This window comes from Phascolarctos cinereus, unplaced genomic scaffold (assembly GCF_003287225.1).
Source record: "Phascolarctos cinereus isolate Bilbo 61053 unplaced genomic scaffold, phaCin_HiC Scaffold_4;HRSCAF=312, whole genome shotgun sequence".
NCBI lineage: Eukaryota > Metazoa > Chordata > Mammalia > Diprotodontia > Phascolarctidae > Phascolarctos > Phascolarctos cinereus.
In genome coordinates, this window is record NW_027555847.1 from 38,269,098 (window position 1) to 38,289,446 (window position 20,349).

Consider the following 20,349-nt stretch of genomic DNA (forward strand, 5'->3'; position numbering starts at 1 on the left):
AGTTTAATCATCCTGGTGAGGCTGGTTGGGAGGCCATCACAGCCCTCCCCCCAAGGTCTTTTGGGACCCTGAAGTGGAGTCTTTATGGGACTGATGACTTGAGCTCTGAGGGCAGCCAGGTGCTCTCTTAAGGTCGCTTATGGGACTTGTGGGCACCATATTAATCCATGTCTGTTCCATCTTTCATGGTCCAGAATTCATTGTCTTTCGCAGAGAAAAGCAAAATAGAAATGGGAATTGAGTACTTCTGCTTTTTCCTTCCCATTCCATATTTAATTCCCTTTTTAAACCCAACCCTTTAAAAAAATTTTTTTAAGCCCTTTTTATTCATTTTAGCATTTATCACTAACCTCAATTCCTTCTGGGCTTTAGCAATCCTAGAATTGTTCCTACAGAATGGTGCCACCCATTTGCTTTCATCTGCTCTTCCCTGTCCAGCTTCTATCTTCTAGATGTCATTTTTTTTTTAATGGACACATTTTAGCTATCCACATTCAGAGAAAGAACTATGGAGTCTGAATGCAGATTGAAGCATACTATTTTCTTTTTTTCTTTTTTGTTTTTTTTTCTTTCTTGTGGCTTTTCCCTTTTGCTCTGATTCTTCTTTCACAATATGCTTAATGTGGAACTATGTTTAATATTATTGTACATATGTAGCCTGTATCAGATTGCATGCTGTCTTGAGGAGTGGGAAGGGAAGAAGAGGGGAAAAAATTAGAACTCAAAATCTTATAAAAGTGAATATTGAAAACTAAAAATAAATAAATAAATTTAATTTTAAAAATATTTTTTAAAAAGGACACATTTTGTTTTGAAAAAATAGATGCTTCTCAGCAAACTCCCAAATATGACCCCTCAAAAAAAGTATGTTACCCAAAATAATGAAGCTATGTGTTGATGACAACAGAGAGGAAGGAGATGTGGTTTAACTTTGATAATTTGGTGCCAACATTTTCCATTGCATTTGACGTGAGTTTTTTGTGTTGTCTTCATTTATGGTCATTGTCACTGTATATAGATTTCTATCCAGAAGGGACTTTAGAGATCATTGAGTCTAGTCCTGTTATTTTATAGGTGAGGAAACCAGTGCCCAGAGAGGTTAAGTGATTTGCTGAGTGTCACACAGCTAGTTAAGTGTCTTGGGTAAGATATGAACCCACATCTTCCTGACTTTAAGTCCAACATTCTTCTGGACTACATCATCTAGCTTCCCTCCAAAGGGATCACCATGGTCATGGGGTGGCAGGGAGTCTACAAAGGCCAGATGAAAGAAGAATTCCATAAAGATAGAGAAGTTTCCCGATGTTCACATTTGTAGATGACATTGTGCTGATTGCTTTGAGCCTCTGTTGTTCTTTGGACTCTGTATTTGTTCTCATTCAGTCATTTTTCAGTCGTGTCCAACTCTTCGTGGCCTCTTTTGGCGTTTTCTTGGCACAGATACTGGAGCAGTTTGCTGTTTCCTTCTCCAGCTCATTTTACAGATGAGGAAACTGAGGCAAACAGGATTAAGTGACTTGCTCAGGGTCACACAGCTAGCAAGTGCCAGAGGCCAGATTTGAACTCATGAAGATGAGTCTTCCAGGTTTTAGACCTGGCACTCTCTATCTATGCTGCCACCTAGCTGTCTTTACTCACATTACATTCATGTACCACAATTGGTTCAACCATACTTCTGGTGCGTTTTGTTTGCAGATTTTTGTTAACACAGATAAAGCCGCTATTTATACTCTTCTGCATAATGGTCTTTTCTTGGTGTCCTTAACTTTCTTGGGATATAAACTCAGCAAGATCTATGAAAAAATAGCATGGTATAATGGGTATAGTCAAGTCTACAAGCATCAGCTAAGCTTATGTACTGAGCACTGCTAAGGGGTTAGATGGCAAAGAAAGGAAAAAACAGCCCCTGCCCTCAAGAAGCTCATCTTCTAAGGATAGAATGCTAAACTTGGAGTCGGGAAGACTCCAAGGATTCAAATCCTGCCTCTGACACAAATCATTTAAACTTTAGGAGCCTCAGTTTCCTCATCAGTAAAATGAAGATAATCATGCTTATACCTACTTCCTTGGGTTATTGAGGTGCACAAAGTGCTTGGCAAACCTTAAAGTGCCATATGAATTTCAGTTGTTATGAACAACTTAGTAACTTTTTCTCAAGTAATTTCAAATTATCTTCTAGAAGAGTCGAATCCATTCATAGCTCCACCAGCAGAGTGAATTGCCATTCCCATCCTCCTATAACCTTGCCAACATCACCATTGATTCCAACTTGAATGGGCATAAGGTGATACTACTTTAATTTGGTATCTGTGACTTTAGCAGAAATTTGAAGGAAGCCAGAATAAGTATCAGGAAAAAAAATTGTTTAAACTGCTAATATTCGCAGATGTCAAACAATTTTTTTTCTGATATTTATTCTGGCTTCCTTCAGGTCTCTGTTAAAGTCCCCATCCTCCTTAACTTTAGTGCCTTCTCTCTACTGATTATCTCTGATTAATTATTCATAAATCTTGTTTGCACATTGTTGTTTGTATGTTGTCTCCCCCAGTAGATTGTAAGCTCCTTGAGGGCAGGAACTGGCTTTTACCTTTCTTTTTATTCCTAACACTTAGCACAGTGACTGACAGATAATAAGTAGATGCATAATTTTAGGGGTTCTTATACTGGGATTTCAGGGGTTCTGTGAACTTGGATGGGGGAAAAATTGTATCTTTATTTTCATTAACCTTTAATTGGAATTCAACATTTCCTTCGATTATTTTATTCTGAGAAGTGTTCCATAGGCTTCACCAGATTGCCAGAGGGGTCCATAACACAAAAAAGGGCTAAGAAAGATGGGCCCTGATATAATTTAAATACTTTTCTATTGTGGATTAGGTTTATGTCAGTTCCCTATGGATTTTGTGCATACTTGTAATCTTAAAATTGAAGTTGTTAAATTACTTCCTTGCACATTCATAATGAGATGTCTGGGCAACTCCCCATTTTTTTCCTCTTTGGAATCGATATTATCTGCATCTTCAGAATTTCTCTAAGAGCTTTTGGACCAGCTTCTCCTTGTTGAATTTTAGTCATGGCCTCTAAACTATTTTTCCTTGGAACAGCTTTAAATTTGCTAGTCCTAGATTTCCTCTTCTCTATCATAAATTCTAATGTGCAATACTCACTCTCCAGCTGCCCCTGTCCTCTTCCCAAAGTTCTTACCATTTCTGCCCCAGCAACCAATTCATAGTTGTTGATCAGAATCAAGTCAAGAATGTCATTTCCCCTTGTCAACTCTCCTACCTTTTGAAGAATGAACTCATCTTAAGATAAATCAAGAATTTGTCAGCCCTTTCACTTTTGGCAGAGAAAAGAGAGTGCCAGTGAATGCTTGGTTAATTCAAGCTCTCCATCCTTGTTATAGCATACCTCCATATCAGTTTGTACCCCAAACTTCTCACTCCTTCCTCCCTATGTCCAGGTAGTCTGCCATATACTTTCATGACAGTCTTGCTTCTGTTTCTTCTGCCATTGAATCTCAACCAAATACTCTCCACTAGGTACCTCATCTTGTTCCCTGGAATTCCTCATGAGTATAGATCGTTTATATGCATTGCCATTCTGATCCTTAACCTGTTACCTCTGCTTCTTTTGAATAAGGTGTAACCTTCCTAGGCCATATTCCATTACTGAATCCCAACCTACCAAGTCTCAATACCCAAATAATGTGTAATTTTTGGATATGCCCAGTGTGGAAATTTGCCTGACTTGCATATTTGTTACAAAGGTCTTTCTTTTTCTTTCTTTTTTTTAAATTGGTGGGGGAAGTGGGAGGTAGAGAAAAAGAAATGCTTGGTAATTGAAAAAAATAAAATGAAAACAAAAGAATCTCAATACCTGTGAAAATGGATTTTCCTGTTGCCTTTGCTATTTTCTTTTTGTTGGTTATCTTTTTGGATTTTAGCATCTAGTGAATTACCATGCCTTTGTATTGCTATTCTTCATATGTCCTTCTTGCTTTTCTCTTTGTCTTTCTTCTTCTTCCTCTTGCCTTCTGTCCCCTCTTTCTCTCTCTGTCTCTGTGTACTTGTGTGTGTGTGTGTGTGTGTATGTACACACACACACAGACACAGACACACACACACACACATATTCATTCAGCTTTTCCTCTCTCCTTCCCCTTTCAGTTTAAAGCACTGTTTATCAGATTTGCAGTTATTAATTTTTGGACATGATCAGTGTGGGATTTGACTATGCACCTTGGTTACAAGGATTTTGTTTTTGTTTTTGTTTTTGTTTTTTTCAGTTGGGGGAGGCAGAGAGAAGAAGGAAAGAATGTAAATTCTTTTTAATTGACAACAAAATCTTAAGAAAAAAAATGAGCAAAATAAAACAAAAGAGGTTTGTAATAATAATCCTGAGGAATGTGTTTTTACCATTCCTCATTCTACGTACTGCATTTGTGAACAAAAGCTTGTCATTCCTATTTTTAAGCTGTGTTGCAAAAGTCCAAATCTCATCCTTACAACTTTTTTCTTAATTAGCTGGTCACTTCCCAGATTTGTTTTTCTCTTTTGAACCTTTTACCTTCAATCGGTAGCGTTGGTTAAAAAAACAAAACAACAAACATCCATTGTGCCCATTTACGGTATTTTCTGGGTTCCTTCTGGTGGTGTCAGAGACACCCCCATGAATGATCAGAATTGGGTAGTAGTTGTCAGGTTTACCAATTCTTGGTCAGTTTCTCTGTGGTTAATGCCAGTATGATAAAGTTACCTCAGCTTGGTGGTTTAGAGAGTAAAAAAAAAAAAGTGGCTTGGAGTCAGGAAGACCAGAGTTCAAATCTTTGTTTAGATATTTATTAGCTCTATGACCTTTGTTGACTAACTTCATCTCTCTGGGGCTTAGTTTTGTTTAGAAATCTACAAAATGAGGGGGTTGGACTCTGCGACCCCCAACGTGCCTTCCAGCCCTAACTCAGTGCTCCCACGCTGCCTCGTCTGAGAATCACCAGCCACCCTCTCCCATCTCTTCTTCCTCTGACTCTTCCTGGATGCACCCTCTCCTGATGTCAGCTGTAGATTCATGTTATTGTTTGTTGACTCCCAAGAAGCTGAAGAGCTCTGATAGCTTATATCAGCACAGCCTCATCATTAGCACTTAGCTTGAAGTTTTTTGGCAGCTTCTTTTCCTTCCTCCTCTGCTACCTTTTTTTTCCCAACCTACAATTCCTGTTCTAGGTCATGTTTCTATTCTCTTTTGCCAGATCCTTCCCCCTTCTTTGGCTTTTTACCCAAAGTGTGTTGGAGTGTTCTTTGTATTCATTTAAGTAATGTTTTTCATTCCCCCTGATAAATAACCTAGCAAGTGGAGGGGCCTCTATTCTCCCCTCTTTTTTTTAACCTTCTTTTGAAATAGAGAGGCCAGCCTGAACTTTTTACATACATTACTATTAACTCAGCACTTGAAAAAATAGAAATAATTGTAGCCACATTTGCTGCAAATCAATGCAAAATTCTCCTAGTCGAGGTGACCATTAATTTAGGAATGACTGAACAAATATATGACTGTATTGGAAGACTTTTTTCTGTAAAATATGACAAAAGGGATAGTGTCAGAGAAACCTGGGAAGACTTTGTATGAACTTAGGCAGAGTGAAGTGAGCAGTTTATTTAATAACAGCAACATTATAAAATCAATCAACAGCTAGCATTTATGTAGTGCTTTAAACAACTTTGAAAGATTAAGAACGCTGATCAGTGAATGCACTGACCAATCATGATTCCAGAGGAATGATGAAGTTACCTCTTCTGTTAGAGAGGTAATGATGGTTGGGGCAGCTAGGTGGCGCAATGGATAGAGCACTAGCCTTGGAGTCAGGAAGACCTGAGTTCAAATCTGCAGTCACACCAAACGCTTGACACTTACTACTTGTATGACCCTGGGCAAATCAGTTAATCCTAAGTCCCTCACCAAAAAGCAAAGTGAGAGAAAGAGAGAGAGAGAGAGAGAGAGAGAGAGAGAGAGAGAGAGAGAGAGGGAGAGAGGAGAGGGAGAGGAGAGAGGGAGAGGAGAGGGAGAGGGAGAGGGAGAGAGGGAGAGGGAGAGGGAGAGAGAGAGAGAGAGGGAGAGAGAGAGAGAGAGAGAGAGAGAGAGAGAGAGAGAGAATAATGATGGGCTCAAGATGCAGAATCAGATATATATTTTGAACATGGCCAATGTGGCAATTTGCATTGCTTGACTGCATATTTGTTACAAGGTGGGTTTGTTTGGTTTTTTTTTTTATTTGTTTCTTCAAGGAGGGAGGAAGGAGATAGGAAGGAGGAAAAACAAATACTTGTTAATTGAAAGAAATAAAAGAGGAAAAAAAATTCCCCTTGTCTTTATATTGTTCAGTCGTGTCCAACTCTTCATGACCCCATTTGGGGTTTTCTTGGTAAAGATACTAGAGTGGTTTGCCATTTCCTTTTCTAGCCCATTTTACAGATGAGGAAATTGAGGCAACTAGGTTTAAGTGACTTGCCCAGGGTCATACAACTAGTAAGTGTCTGAGGCCAGATTTGAACTCAGGAAGATAAGTCTTCCTGACTCCATGACCCAAACTCTATCCCCTGCATCACCTAGCTGCCATTGGCTAGAATACAGATCCTTAGTCATTAGAAACTGGTTGCTAAGTCTCATGGAATCTTACCAAGGCAACCTCCTGGTTTACCTTACTGAAGACAGTCTTTGGGATCTCCCAAATCTTTACTTACGGCAGTCTTTCCTGCCTTTTTCCACTAGCTTGCTCAACTGCCTTTAATTGATGGTAGGCAGCTTCTTGCCAAAATCCCCATACAAACAGAAGGCTGCGTCCAGCTGTTGTCTTTCCAATTATCAGCCATTTTGTGGTTCTCCCTCTGTTCTTTCCGCCCCTGCTGAACATATTTTAGAGGTCCTCTCCCATCTTGACCATTTTTTTTTGCTTCTGCTGCTCATTTCAGTTATGGTTTAGCATTTTCTGTAATTCATCACAGTTTTACCCATTTCCCTCAGATTTTTTGGACAGGAATACAACATTTGAGTCTGGGACCATGATTATCTTTATTAAGATTCATTCATCTTTGAAATCTTCATTCTCACAGCAATGAACCCGGGGTTTGATGGCTCCAAGAGCTTGTTGATGTGACTGTCCCTTCTTCCAATGCAGGTAGCAAACTGTACGTGTCGTCTCAACCTGGGCAATTTTTGCCCAGTTCCTTCCATGTCTCCTCCACAAAGGATGTGCTCAGTGTGCTGGTCACCTTCTTCTGAACCGTTTAAAATTTTTTGAATAACATTGTGAGACTTGGATTGTGTGTCTATTATTGGTAGTCTTTTCTAATCATATGAGTCTTTAATGATATTTTTTATGCCACTCCTCACCCACAGAATCATCTTTGGCAGTGTGCTGCATCCTACTTATACCTACCATATGTCTTCCTTTTAAAAAATGTTTTGATGACGCCTTTTGGTTTTTGTATTCGTCATTTCCCAATAACCCCCTCCCTAGTAACAAAAAGCCGACTGACACAGAGACTACATCTGACCATATCTGCAAAATTCACACAATTTAGCACATCTCTAATAAGAGGAGGGAAGTATGCTGTCAAGCATCTTCGCATTGCCTCTTGGGTCGACTGCCATACTGATTCTTCTGAGGTTGTGATGTTCCACACATCATATATCCCCTTCAGGAGGATGGTAGAGTTAAAAGATAGGTTATTGCAGGAAGGAATAGTCTGTGCTTTTCTCCTACCCACTGTCCTTTTCACAATCAACTTAGGGTCCAACTCATCGTCCATGGGCAGTATCTCTCTGTGGTATATGCATTGATGGGATGAGCAGTACACTTTCTTCATCGACTTGGTATTTCCTATGTGGATTGCAAGACTGATTTCTTTCTAGTAACCAGCCATCCCTTTGAAGAGACCTGATTGTGTTCCAGAGCTAACTTCAATCAGTACAATGTCACCCACAAATAACAACATCTGGTAACCTCACCACCTGTAACAAATCCCTCTTTTACTTGGACTTCATATGAGATATCCTCCATAACAGTGACGATCTCATTAGAGAGCAGCTGGATGGCCTAGGGGATGGAGTGCTGGACTTGGAATCAGGAGGACCTGAGTTTGAATGCTGCCTTAGTCACTTACTAGCTGTGTAATCCTGAGCAAGTCATTTACCTTCCCAACCTCAGTTTTCTTATCTGTAAAATGTGGCTAATAATAGCACCCACCACACAGTGCTGTTGTGGGAATCAAATAAGATAAAAATGTAAAGTGTTTTGCAAACCTTAAATCCCTAATTCAGTGTTGTTTATTATTATCATGGGTCAGTTTTGCCACATCTCTACTTGGCAAAGAGAATCAGTGTTTAGCTGGGTCAGTTTTGACCTCATTTTGACGATTATTTTATGATCAGAGTAAATGTCTTTCCTTTTGTCCATTTTCTGCTTTTCGGAATTGATAGCTGGTTTAGCCAGAACTGTTTACTCACAAGGTCTTCATCTTTACCTATCCTTGTTATTTGGTGTTAGCTTTGACCTTTAATTGTTCAGTGATGGGAATTACCAAGAGAGCAGATTCTGAAATGACTCCTACAGTTGTTTCCTGTCTGTGACTAGTTTGTTTTTTGATATTTGGCACCTGCGATGTCTAGCATGTGTCTTCCCACTCTGTTCTTGAAGAATGTCTTCATGTGGTCTAACATGAGGCTTCTGAGCAATCTCTCCACTTTGACCTCTTTGGTTTATAAATATGAAACCACATAAATGTTTTCAGCTTGTCTATATTTTCCAATTTAGTTTTCACTGTCTTCCTTTCTGTTGAAATCACCAGTGATCAAGGTACATGTTAACCTTGTTTGGAGAAAATTGTCAACTTCTTTGGAGAATTTCTCTGTTGCATTCTCTGCAACAGATGTTAGTATATAAGCTACAATTATCTTTGTGGTGGACTCTCTGCTTATACTCATTGTAATCATGGCAACTGTCCCATGAAACACTTCCTATTGTTTCTGGGCCCTTCACTAAACCACGTATGCCAGCTTCTTTAATTTGCCTTTCTAAGGAGGATTCTTTTAAGTACAGTTTATGTCTTCTCTTTTCTTTGATAGCTAGAATGTCACTAATTCACAGAATATGAGATCTGGAAAGGACAGAGCTTGGGGTAGGGGGTTGGGGGAGGTGTGGTGGAGCAATTTGGTCCAATCTGTATCTGCCCAGGAAGTCCTTCTACTCTATCCCCAATGAAGATATGGTTCTCTAGTGTCATCTTGACCCACTCATTCACTTTTAGACAGCGCTTCTTGTTAAGAAGTTTTTCCTCATGACAACCCAGAATCTGTCTCTGTAACTTCCTAAATGCTCCTTATTCTGCCCTAGAGCCAAATAGAACAACTTGAATTCATCTTCCCTGTGACAGCCTTTCAAATACTTGATGACAACCCACATCTCCCTCCTTTCCCCCACCCCAACTCTTGTCTCAGCTAAGATAAACACCCCCCACTTTCTTCAATTCTCATAAGGCATGAACTCAAGGCCATTTGCCATGAACTCAAGGCCATTTGCCATTCTACTTGCTACCCTCTTCCACATGGTCTTCAGCTTATCAATGCCCTTCCTAAAGATGAGGTGCCCAGAACTGAACACAATAGGGAGGGGAGGTCTGAGCAGAGCAGAATATAGCCAGACTTTCCTCTCCTTAGTCCTAGATGCTGCACTTCTGTCCATACACAGCCTCAGATGTTGTGAGCTCTCTTAGCTGCCATAGCAAATGAAATAATAGCTGTAACAGATGTAGCAAACCTTAAAGGGAATGTGAGCTGTTATTACTGTTGAGAGGCAGCCTAATGAATAGAGAGCCAACCTCAGAATCAAGAAGATCAGGGCGTGGGCCTTTTCGCAAATGCTAAATGTATGATCATCACTTAACCTCCCAGTCCCCCAGGTTAACTCTCTCAGACTGGATATTTAACGTAGGGTCTGTGAACTTGGATGGGGGGGGGAAATCACATCTTAATCTCAATATAATTAGTTTCCTTTGTAATCCTATGTGTTTTATTTTAAAACATGGTTCTGAGAAGAGCTCCATCACCTTCACTAGACTGTCAAAGGGGCCCATGAGCTAAAAAAGGTTAAAACCCCCTGCTCTAAGACTATACTTTGAAAAGTATGTGTCCACCGCAGTTGGTAGAGTGAGTTCATCATCCATCATCATCATCATCATCATTATTATTATTATAATACAGTTTGGACTCATCATGGTAAGGAGTGAGGGCCACCGTATGTCAGTGGTGTTACTAACCTGACATATCAGGAGAATGAAATCGATAGCATTTCTTCAGATTTAAGCAGGATTTTTTGATAAAGTCTTTCAAGTTATTCTTGTGGGGGAAGAAATGGAAGGAAATGGGCTAGATGATCATATAATTAGATGAATTTAAAACTGGCCAAATAGCTGGATTCAGGTCTGCCTGGATGTCAGCTTGGAGGTCTCTAGTAGAGTGCCCCAGGGATTTGTGCTCAGCTCTATTCTAACACTTTAAACAATTACTTGGAGCTTCAGTTATAGGGGTATACAAGTCTAGGGGGCTTCCTAAGTCTCTGGGCAAGTCAGGCTCACTGGTGAAGGAAGGAGGGTTGTCTTCATGGCTTAGGGGCTCCTGTGGGAATCCTTTGTGCTTTGCATTTTGTTATATTTGAGTATTGTTGGCTTGAGTCCACAGGTGATGACGGCCCTTTTACCTCTTTTGTTTGTTGTTACTTTCTTTTTGTGTTTGTTTTAGAGACAGGTTAGAGCCTTATTCAGAGATTTCTAGAGGAAACCCTTGGTGGGGGCATGAGCCAAAAAGCATGATTTGTAGGGAGCCCCTAAAATCAACCTGTTCTTTGCAAGCCCAGAGCTGACTTCTAGGTCACAGCTTACATGTGTGCAACTGAAAAATGTTGCTTACAGGGGGCAGCTAGGTGGCACAGTGGATAAAGCACCAGCCCTGAAGTCAGGAGGACCTGAGTTCAAATCCGGCCTCAGACCAAACACTTGAAACTTGCTAGCTGTGTGACCCTGTGTGAGTCACTTAACCCCAATTGCCTAAAAATTTTAAAAAAAATGTTGCTTACATTTAGGAATTTTTTTTCTTTTCAGGTTTTGGCTTTAAGAGAAATACTTTTTTTTAGTTCAAGACAGATGTAACTTGAGTAATGGGACAGGGGTAGATGGAAAGGTGAGAATTTCAGAGTTGATATCATCTTGAAGGATGATGAGTTTGTGGAGATTGTGAAGTCCAGGAGAGGAGTCAGGTGACAAGCGATTTGCCTTCAGCTTGGAGCAGTCATTTCCACACACCCCCTCCCCCACACAACCCCCTCCCCAGCCCAACCTAACAGTATCAGTTGAAGGAGTAACCAAAAGGGACAGCAATTTGTTACAAGAGGATGTCAGTTCTGGAGAGAGGCAAGAGAATGATCCCATCTAGAGATAACTGTCAATAAAAAACAAAAAGCATCAATTAACATGCACTTATTAAATGCCTACTTTGTTCTAGGCACTGTTCCAGGTACTGAGGACATAGATAAAGAATGAAAGATTCAGCTGTGTGACCCTGGGCAAGTCACTTAACCCCATTGCCTAGCCAAAAAAAAAAATGAATGAATGATTCCCTGCTGTCAAGGAGCAGGGAATATGTTTTCTATTAGACTGTTTTTTGCCTTTGCAGAGATATTCATTCCCTCCTCTCTTCTCTGACCCCCCATGCCTGTAATGTACTTCCTTCTTAGTTCCATAGTTTAGAATCTCTAGCTTCCTTGAGAGAACAGCTTGCATGAGACTTCCCCTCCTTATTGTCCCCCGCCACCTTACCCCCCAGTTGTTGAGCATCAAGGTGGTGCAGTGGATAGGGAGATAGAGTGTTGAGCCTGGAGTCAGGAAGACTTATTGTCCTGAGTTCAAATCTGGTCTCAGATGCTTACCAGCTGTATGATGCTGGGCAAGTCATTTAACCCTGTTTGCCTCAGTTTCCTCACCTGTAAAATGTGCTGAAGAAGGAAATGGCAAACCATTCCAGAATCTTTGCCAGGAAAACTCCAAAATGGGGTCAAGAAGAGTCAGACACAACTGAAAAACAAGTGAACATTCACAATCCCCATTGTTAGCACTCTGTCCCAACAAAAATTTGTACTATTGTAAAATTGACTCCAAAGATAATATGTGAAAAGATGCCCTTCCCATGCCACCCCCATTCCTTAGCAGAAGTTGGGTTCCACAGGTGTGAAATATTGCATAGAATGACAGATGTTTTTAATGTGGTGATCAGTTGTGTGGAATTTTTTTCTCTTCCTTGTTTTCTTTTTAAAAAGTCTTTATTATAAGGGATGGCACTCTGGGAGGTAGGAAAGAGATGAATGAAATCTGGGCTGTATAAAAATAAGATGTCCATAAAAATCTTTAAAAATTTATATCCAGTTTAATTTTTGAAATTTTTATTTATATTTAAAATTTAAATATATTTATATAAACACAGTTATATTTAAACAAATATTTAAAAAATATACACACTTATCTCTCTTCCCCACCCTCTAGGTGAAGGTAAGTTCCCTGATGGGAAATATTATTTCATTTTTGTCCTCAGGGTGCTTGACTAATAGTAGATGCTCAATAAAAGTTTGTCTAATTGAAATGAATAGAAGGAAAGAAAACTGGATAGTTAAGTTACTCATTTGAGCCTTTATTAGTAAAACATTCATGACATCCGTGGTACTTGCCTTGTCTATAAAAGTCCTTTTATATTTTTATTTACTCACAGACTTTATGGGTTAGCAGTAAAAAATGAGTAGCGTATTTTGTAATTATTTTTTTATCCCTTTTTTTTTAAATGGTGTGTTCCTCAAGGTGATTTTAAAGGATGTGGACTCACTTCTCTATGTGGACACTGATGTTCTCTTTCTCCGGCCCATCGATGACATCTGGAGGCTTCTGAAGCAATTTAATTCCACCCAGCTTGCAGCCATGGCCCCCGAGCATGAGATCCCCAAGATTGGGTGGTATAGTCGTTTTGCTCGGCACCCTTACTATGGAATGACTGGAGTCAATTCGGGAGTGATGTTAATGAATTTAACTCGAATAAGAAATACACAATTCAAGGTAAGATAATGTAGCATTATATAAGAGAAACTCTCCTACTCCCCCCCCAAAAAAATCACTTTTTAGGAAACTGAACTGACTTTCATGTTTCTACAGTGACATTTCCTTGGATGAATAATGTATTGACTTAGTTCCATGGGTTGGGTAAGGCTGTTGGGTAAAGAAAGGAGTTTTATTGTTTGGATTTGCAGTCTGTGGTATTACTGAGCTAAGAACATAATCATAGTTGGCATTCAAAAATATCAGGGTTCATTTTTAAGCCCTTTAGTCATATTTGGTTAGAGGCAAGTGCACCATGGTGGATAGAGCATTGGGCCTGGAGCTGGGAAATTTTTGGTTGAAACCTTGACTTTAACACTAGCTTGGTGACCCTGGACAAGTTATTTTAGCTCCTTTCCTTCACACAGTGCCCTAGTACTGTCTGCAAAGGTGGAGATGGGTTATGATCTGTGGTTGGGTTGGTGAAGGAAATTTCCATGATGGAGGTTTTCTGCTCTTCCAAAATCACAGATGATAACAACAACAACAATAATAACATTGGTCATTTGCACAGAACTTTGAGGATTACAAAGTGTTTCAACTGTATCATTTCATTTACAAAAGCCTAGGACATAGGTACTACAGATATTTTCTTTTTACTGATGGGGAAACTGAGGCACAGAATTAACTGACTACATCCTTTATTCAAAAATCCAGTTTAGGACTACAATCTTGTATGTTTGAATCACATTACTCCAGCTGCAGGTTCTTAAGAGTCCAGCAAGGAACGACCATGTTTCTTTTGTCTATATTTTAATTTTTTTATGTTACCGTTTCTAATGTCAAGAACCATCTTTGTAATGGAAAACAGATTAGGAGAAGCCATAGGTCATTGTATAGTAGTAGCATCTGCCATGACTGCTGACATAAAACCCAGTAAAGTTTTCATTGCTTCTCCTGTAAAACTACCCTCCTCATGGGCCAATTTTGTCTCGTGTGCTGAGGTAAGAACAGGAGCTCTTACCTTTTTTTTTTGATATAAATTTATTTGGCCATCTCATGAAGCCTGTGGAGCCTTTCTCAGAATAAATTTTCTCAAATAGCCAGGAAAAAAATTACATAGGATTACGAAGGAAATCAGTTATATTGAATTACAGTTATCAAAATATCTTAAAATCCTGAGACACTTTGGTGGCACAGTGGATAGAATGCTGGAGATGGAGTCCAGAAGACCCGAGTTCAGATGGTGCCTCATGCACTCACAAGCTGTGTGAACCTGGGCAAGTCACTAACCTCTCAGTTTCTTCATCTGTAAAATGGGGATATGAACAGCACCTACTTCCCAGGGTGGTTGTGAGAATCAAATGAGTTAACATATGGGATCTTTTGCAACTTTAAAACGCTGTGCAAATGCTTATTATTATTTTTTTTAAAGGTAGGTTAATGGACTCTAGGTTAAGAACCCCCCTGGGTGAGGGGATAGAACACTGGCCCTGGAGTCAGGAAGACCTGAGTTCAAATGTGGCCTCAGACATATAACACTCACTAGCTGTGTGACTCTGGGCAAGTCACTTAACCCCAATTGCCTCATATTAAAAAAAAAAAACCCTGGGTGAGAAGAATCTCTGCCATACTGTATTTGTCTTATTTCCTTTAAGGCATGAACATGACTCCTCTGTACTTTCTGTTAATAGGGGAAACCTGGTGGCCTTTGATCCATTATTCCTGTGCTTTCTCTCATCTACAGAATAGCATGATTCCAACCGGCTTGGCTTGGGAGGACATGCTGTATCCTCTGTACCAGAAGTACAAGAATTACATCACGTGGGGAGACCAGGATTTACTGAATATTATTTTTTACTTTAACCCAGGTAGGTCGCCCATTGGGAGGATTCCCACATGAACCCCAAAGAGCACATTCCAGAGCTTGGCTCCATCACTGAATAGGTCAGATTGTACACAGTGGCAGTCTGTGTGTTCTTGGCAGATGTTGCTCCCCGCCCTTTCCCACCCCTCATCCAGTGTAGGCGTGTCCTTGCTATTGCCAGCACAAAAGGCAAAATGCTGAAGAATCCATTGCTGGACTAATTTTTGAGATAATCTCTTTCCAAGTATGTAACACTTTGCATCCAGTAAGTTTTGTTAAAATTGATTTGGACTACGGACCAAATTTATAGAAATGCTGGGTTGATGGCATTTGATTCTTGGGATTTTTGAACCTGTAAATTCCTATAAACAAGGTTTTTGCTTGTTTTTTTAAAGACTGGGTCTCCCTATCTCACATAGGCTGGAAATACAGGGGCCACTAGTAGGCCTGATCCCACTCCCGAGTGGCAAGGAAACTTTGACCTGCTCCATTTCTGGCCCGGGCAGGTTTGCCCCTTCTTAGGAAACTTTAGTGCCCTCCCAGGCACTCATATTGATGCTGGACTTACTGCAGATCCCCAATCGTCATAACCCGCTGCAGCTCAGGACATCCAGACTCAACAGACCCCCCTACGTCAGCATCCCCAGTAACTGGGTTTACAGGCAGGTGCCACCGTGGCTGGCCTCACTTAGGATTAAAACCAAACACTCAGTAGAGAAACAAAAAATAATTGCATGCTTTCAAACAGCTTTCACCTCGGTGCAGGCCCTATTACCTTCCTCCTGGACTACTGCACTAGCCTTTGGTAGGTCTCCCTCACTCAGATCCCTCTGCTCCAATCCATGTCATCCCCTTGCTCATTAAGCTCCCTATTACTTGACATTTAAAGCTCTCCGTAACTTAGGGAGACATATATAACATAACATATGTAACATAAGACTCTTTATAACTCATTAAAACTCTTCATAACTTCACATATTTTTTCTTGTCTTCTTTCACTGACCTTCTTGCTGTTTCTTGAAAACAACTCTGCCTTTTCATGGCCTATCATCTGTTCATCCCTCCCCACGCCTGGAGTACTGCCCTTCCCTAAACTCCTTTAAGTCTCCGTTCAAATATCATCATCTGCAAGAGGCCTTCCCCTCTCCCCCCAGTGCCTTCTTCCCAAAATTACCCTGAGTGTAACTTGCTTCTATATAGTTATTTCCATGTTGTCTTCTCTATTAGAAAGTGAGCTTCTTGAAGTCAGGAGCCATCTATTCGCCTCTCTTTGTATCCCCAATGAGTGCCTAGCTCAGTGCCTGTCACCTTAGAACTTAATAAATACTTGTAGTCTGGATTCTGGACTCAGAAATTCTGAACTAGAATTGAATGAATATATAGAGATGGAATGCTTATCACATGTGCACAAAAAGTGCTGAACCAGCTGAAAATAATAATTGTAAAAATCCACACTATTACGAGCTTAGTAATCGTCCACAGAAACAATCCAGTAAACATACGCAATAAGGAATAATGAAACCCTCAGCACTTAAAGCAGAAAAAACAGTTTAGAAACAAAGGGAAAAATGCAGTTGTTCCAGATTCCCTTCCGAGTCTATCTCAACTTCTGTTATTTTTGCTTTAAAAAACCAAGATAATGTTTCCTAAGGTTAAATGTGAAGTTCTAGCTTTGGGATCCAAAAAATTAACGGTGTTTTACTCATAGATAGATACTATGTGCTCGATACTAATTAACAGTAATATGTGATAATTCAAAAGACTAATGTGGTTTTATGTTACATTAAGAGATACTTTAGGCTACATTAAAAGTGTGGTATACAGGGGGCAGCTAGGTGGCTAGTGTGGTATACAGAGAGCAAGGGAGTTGAGATTTCTGTTGCCTTCTAGGCAGGTGGGTGTTGCACTGGATAGAGCTGTGGTCTTGGGCATCAGGAAAATCTCTCTTCAATTCCTTCCTCACATACATGCTAGCTTTGTGACCACGGCAGATCACTTAACGTCTTTGACTCAGTTTCCTCAACTGTAAAATGGGGATTGTAATAGCACCGTCTTCACTGGCTTGTTGTAAGGCTCCAATGAGATAACACATGTAGGATGCTTTGTAAACCTTAAAGTGCCATATAAATGTTATTATTGTTGGCAGAGAGGGAGTGCAGCAGACAGAATGCTGGTATCTGGAGTCAGGAAGACCTGAGTTCAAGTGTGGCTTCAGACACTCACTAGCTGTGTAGACCTGGGCAAGTGACTTAACCTCTGTTGGCCTGAGTTTCCTCAACTGTAAAATGGGGATGGTAATAACACCTTCCTCTCAGGGTAGTTGTGAAGATCAAATGAGATAGTATTTGTTAAAAGTGGGACCCTAGGTAGAGTAGTGGATAGAACTTTGGCCTTGGAATCAGGAGCACCTGAGTTCAAATCCAGCCTCAGACACTTGACACTTACTAGGTGTGTCACCCTGGGCAAATCGCTTAACCCAGATTGACTCACCAAAAAGCAAAACAAACAAACAAATGAACAAACAAAAAAACACAAAAAGATCTAAGACATCTCCAAAGGCCTCATAAGGAAAAATGCTATCCACATCCAAAGAAAGAACTATGGAGTTTGAATGCAGATGGAAGCATACTATTTGCTATTTTTTTTTCTTCTATTGTATTTTGTTTCCTATTTCTGGTGGTTCCTCCTATTTGTTCTAATTCTTACAACATCACTAATGTGAAAATATGTTTAATAGGAATGTATATGTATAGCCTATATCAGATTGCGCGCTGCCTTGGGAAGGGAGGCAGAGAAAAATTTAAAACTCAAAAGCTTATGGAAGTGATTGTTGATAAATCAAAATAAACTAATTTTAAAAAAAATGTGTTAAAAGTGCTTAGCATAGTGTCTGCCAGATAACAGTTCATTTATTTATATGCACCCACAAACTACGTATGTGTATCTGTACATAGAGGTGTGTATTTGTGCATGTATAGATATGTGTGTATACCCAGACACACACGTTTATTCTCTTCTCTTCCCTTCTGCCATTATTATTTTGTCCACGGGCAGACCATGTCTGGAGTGTCATGTCCAGCTTGAGATGCCGTAGTTTAGAAGGAATATTAATAAATATCATCTCCACAGGATAATAATTAATAGCATCTCCACAGGAGGTGTGACTGATTTGGTAAGGGAACCTAGAAATTTAAGAGCACTGTGCCCTGATTGGTGAAGGAATCCCCTACGTCCCCAAATTCATTAATAATGGAAACACATCCAAGCCAAGTTCTATAAGAAGATGAACCCATGTGAGAATTGGTTGTGGGATCTAGGAATGTTTAGTCTAGATAAGGGAAGATGTGAGTGGTGGGGGCATGAGAGTGGCGTTCAGATATTTAATGGGTTGTCAAGCTGAAGAGAATGAACCTTTCTCTACTTGGCCCTGGAGGGCAGTACTAGGTCCAGTAGATGAACCTGACAAGAAGACAGATTTGGGGTTAACATAAGGAAACATTCTTAACCATTACAGCCAAATCAAAAATGGAATGAGCTGCCTCGGGGCAGGGAGCCCTCTTTTCCTGAGGGTCTTCAGGCAGAGACTGGAGGAGCCCTTCTCTGGGGTGTTATAAATGGGATTCATGCAGTGTGTGGGAGGAGAAAAATTCCTTCCTTCCATGTAATCCATGATTCAGTGATCATCCATTTCCCCCCTGATCATCTAGGGTAAAAGAATGCATGAGGCAAAAGAACGCTTTATTTGCATTGAAGACAATGCTTTGAGAAAATGAAAACAATTAGAATTTGGGGATGCAAGTTATTATTATCAGATTCACACATGCAGTTAATGAATTTTCCTTCTCTCTCTTTTACTCACATCTGGTAATCGAGCTCCTAACCTTTATTTAGTATTGGCATCAGCACGTATGTATATACCCACCCACACACGCGCGCACACACACACACACACACACACACACACACACACACACACACACACTCATTTTCACTTTCAGAAAGATCCATTTACCAAGAACCACTTTTTTAAAGTCTCATTTTTGAAAGTTTTGGTTCTATCGCCTCTGCTTTATGTTAGTGCCCTTGGGCCAGAAAATATACTTTATCCAGGTGATCAGTGCCCCTAGGAGCAAAACTCTGGGATGGTTTTATTTTGGTTGACTTCAGAAGAATGAGAAATCCTCTAAGCCAGACAATCTGATATAGAACTTCTTGAAAATGTTTGTACTTTTAATCCAGTGAGGTTGTAAGCTCTTTGAGGTCAGGGAATGTCTTTTACCTCTTTTTTTCTTTTTCTTTTTTGTATCCCTAGAGATTAGCACCTGCCTGGCACATAGTAAGGTGCTTAATAAACGTTTATTGAATGAATAAATTTGGGCACAGGTGAGGGATGCTTTCCCACTTAGGAGAGTGTGCTTTTAAGCCCTGACTTGGACCACAGATTTAAGAGCTGGAAGACCCCCATAAATCTTCTGGGCCAACCCCCTAATTTTTACAGATAGAGTGAAACCCAGAGAAGTTAAGTAATTTGCCCAAGGTCACATGACTGAATGACTGTGCCTGTATTCAATTCAGTGTAATTCAGTAAGCATTTTATTAATTGTTATTTTGTTGCAAGCCATGGGGATACAATGACAAAAACCAAAATACTTCCTTCTCCTAAAGAGCTTTCATTCTACCAGGAGGGCAAACAATGTGTGACCAGATAAATACAAAATATTTAGAAAATAGATGTGACATAATTAATACTAAGGATGGGAACAGGAGGAGAATCAGCCAGAGGCCTTGTGTAGGAGGTAACACTTGTTCACCTCTCCTCAGGGACAGGAGAGGAGGGATTCCAGGCCCAGATGTTGCTTCTACCTAGGCAGGGAGATAGAAGGTGGGATGTTTGTATTGTGTGGGGAAAACAGAGAGTGAGCAGGTTTGGAGGAAACATGGTAGGCCAGATCCAGACTGTGAAGGGTGTTCAGTGCCAATCTGTATTTTATTCTAGAGGAAGTAGGGAACTGTTGACTTTTCTTGAACAAGCAAGTGTCATGATTAGACCTGAGCTAATTTTCCATTTAGGGAATTATTCAATAAACAGTTATTAAGCACCTGCTATGTGCCAAGCACTGTGCTAAGTGATGGGGATACAAAAAGAAGCAAGACAGTCCATGCCCCCAAGGAGCTTACAGTCTAATGGGGGAGATAACCTGCAAACAAATATATATAAAACAAGCTATGCATAAGAAAAATAAGGAATAATTAAGAGAGGGAAAACCCTGAATTAAGAGGGGTTAGGGAAGGCTTCCTGTAGAAGGTGGGATTTCAGTTGGAACTTAAAGGAGGCCAAGGAGGTCCTGGGCCTCAGTT

General features: G+C 40.1%; 1 protein-coding gene across 1 annotated transcript in view; it reads left to right on the forward strand.

Annotated features, from left to right (window-relative positions):
* Positions 1–20,349, forward strand: part of GXYLT2 (glucoside xylosyltransferase 2) — a 75,531-nt gene that overhangs the window by 36,027 nt on the left and 19,155 nt on the right. Inside the window, exons 4-5 of the mRNA XM_021007588.2 lie at positions 12,894–13,145; positions 14,872–14,995. Coding sequence (XP_020863247.1) covers positions 12,894–13,145; positions 14,872–14,995 — 376 coding nt within the window. The remainder of the gene's footprint in view (positions 1–12,893; positions 13,146–14,871; positions 14,996–20,349) is intronic.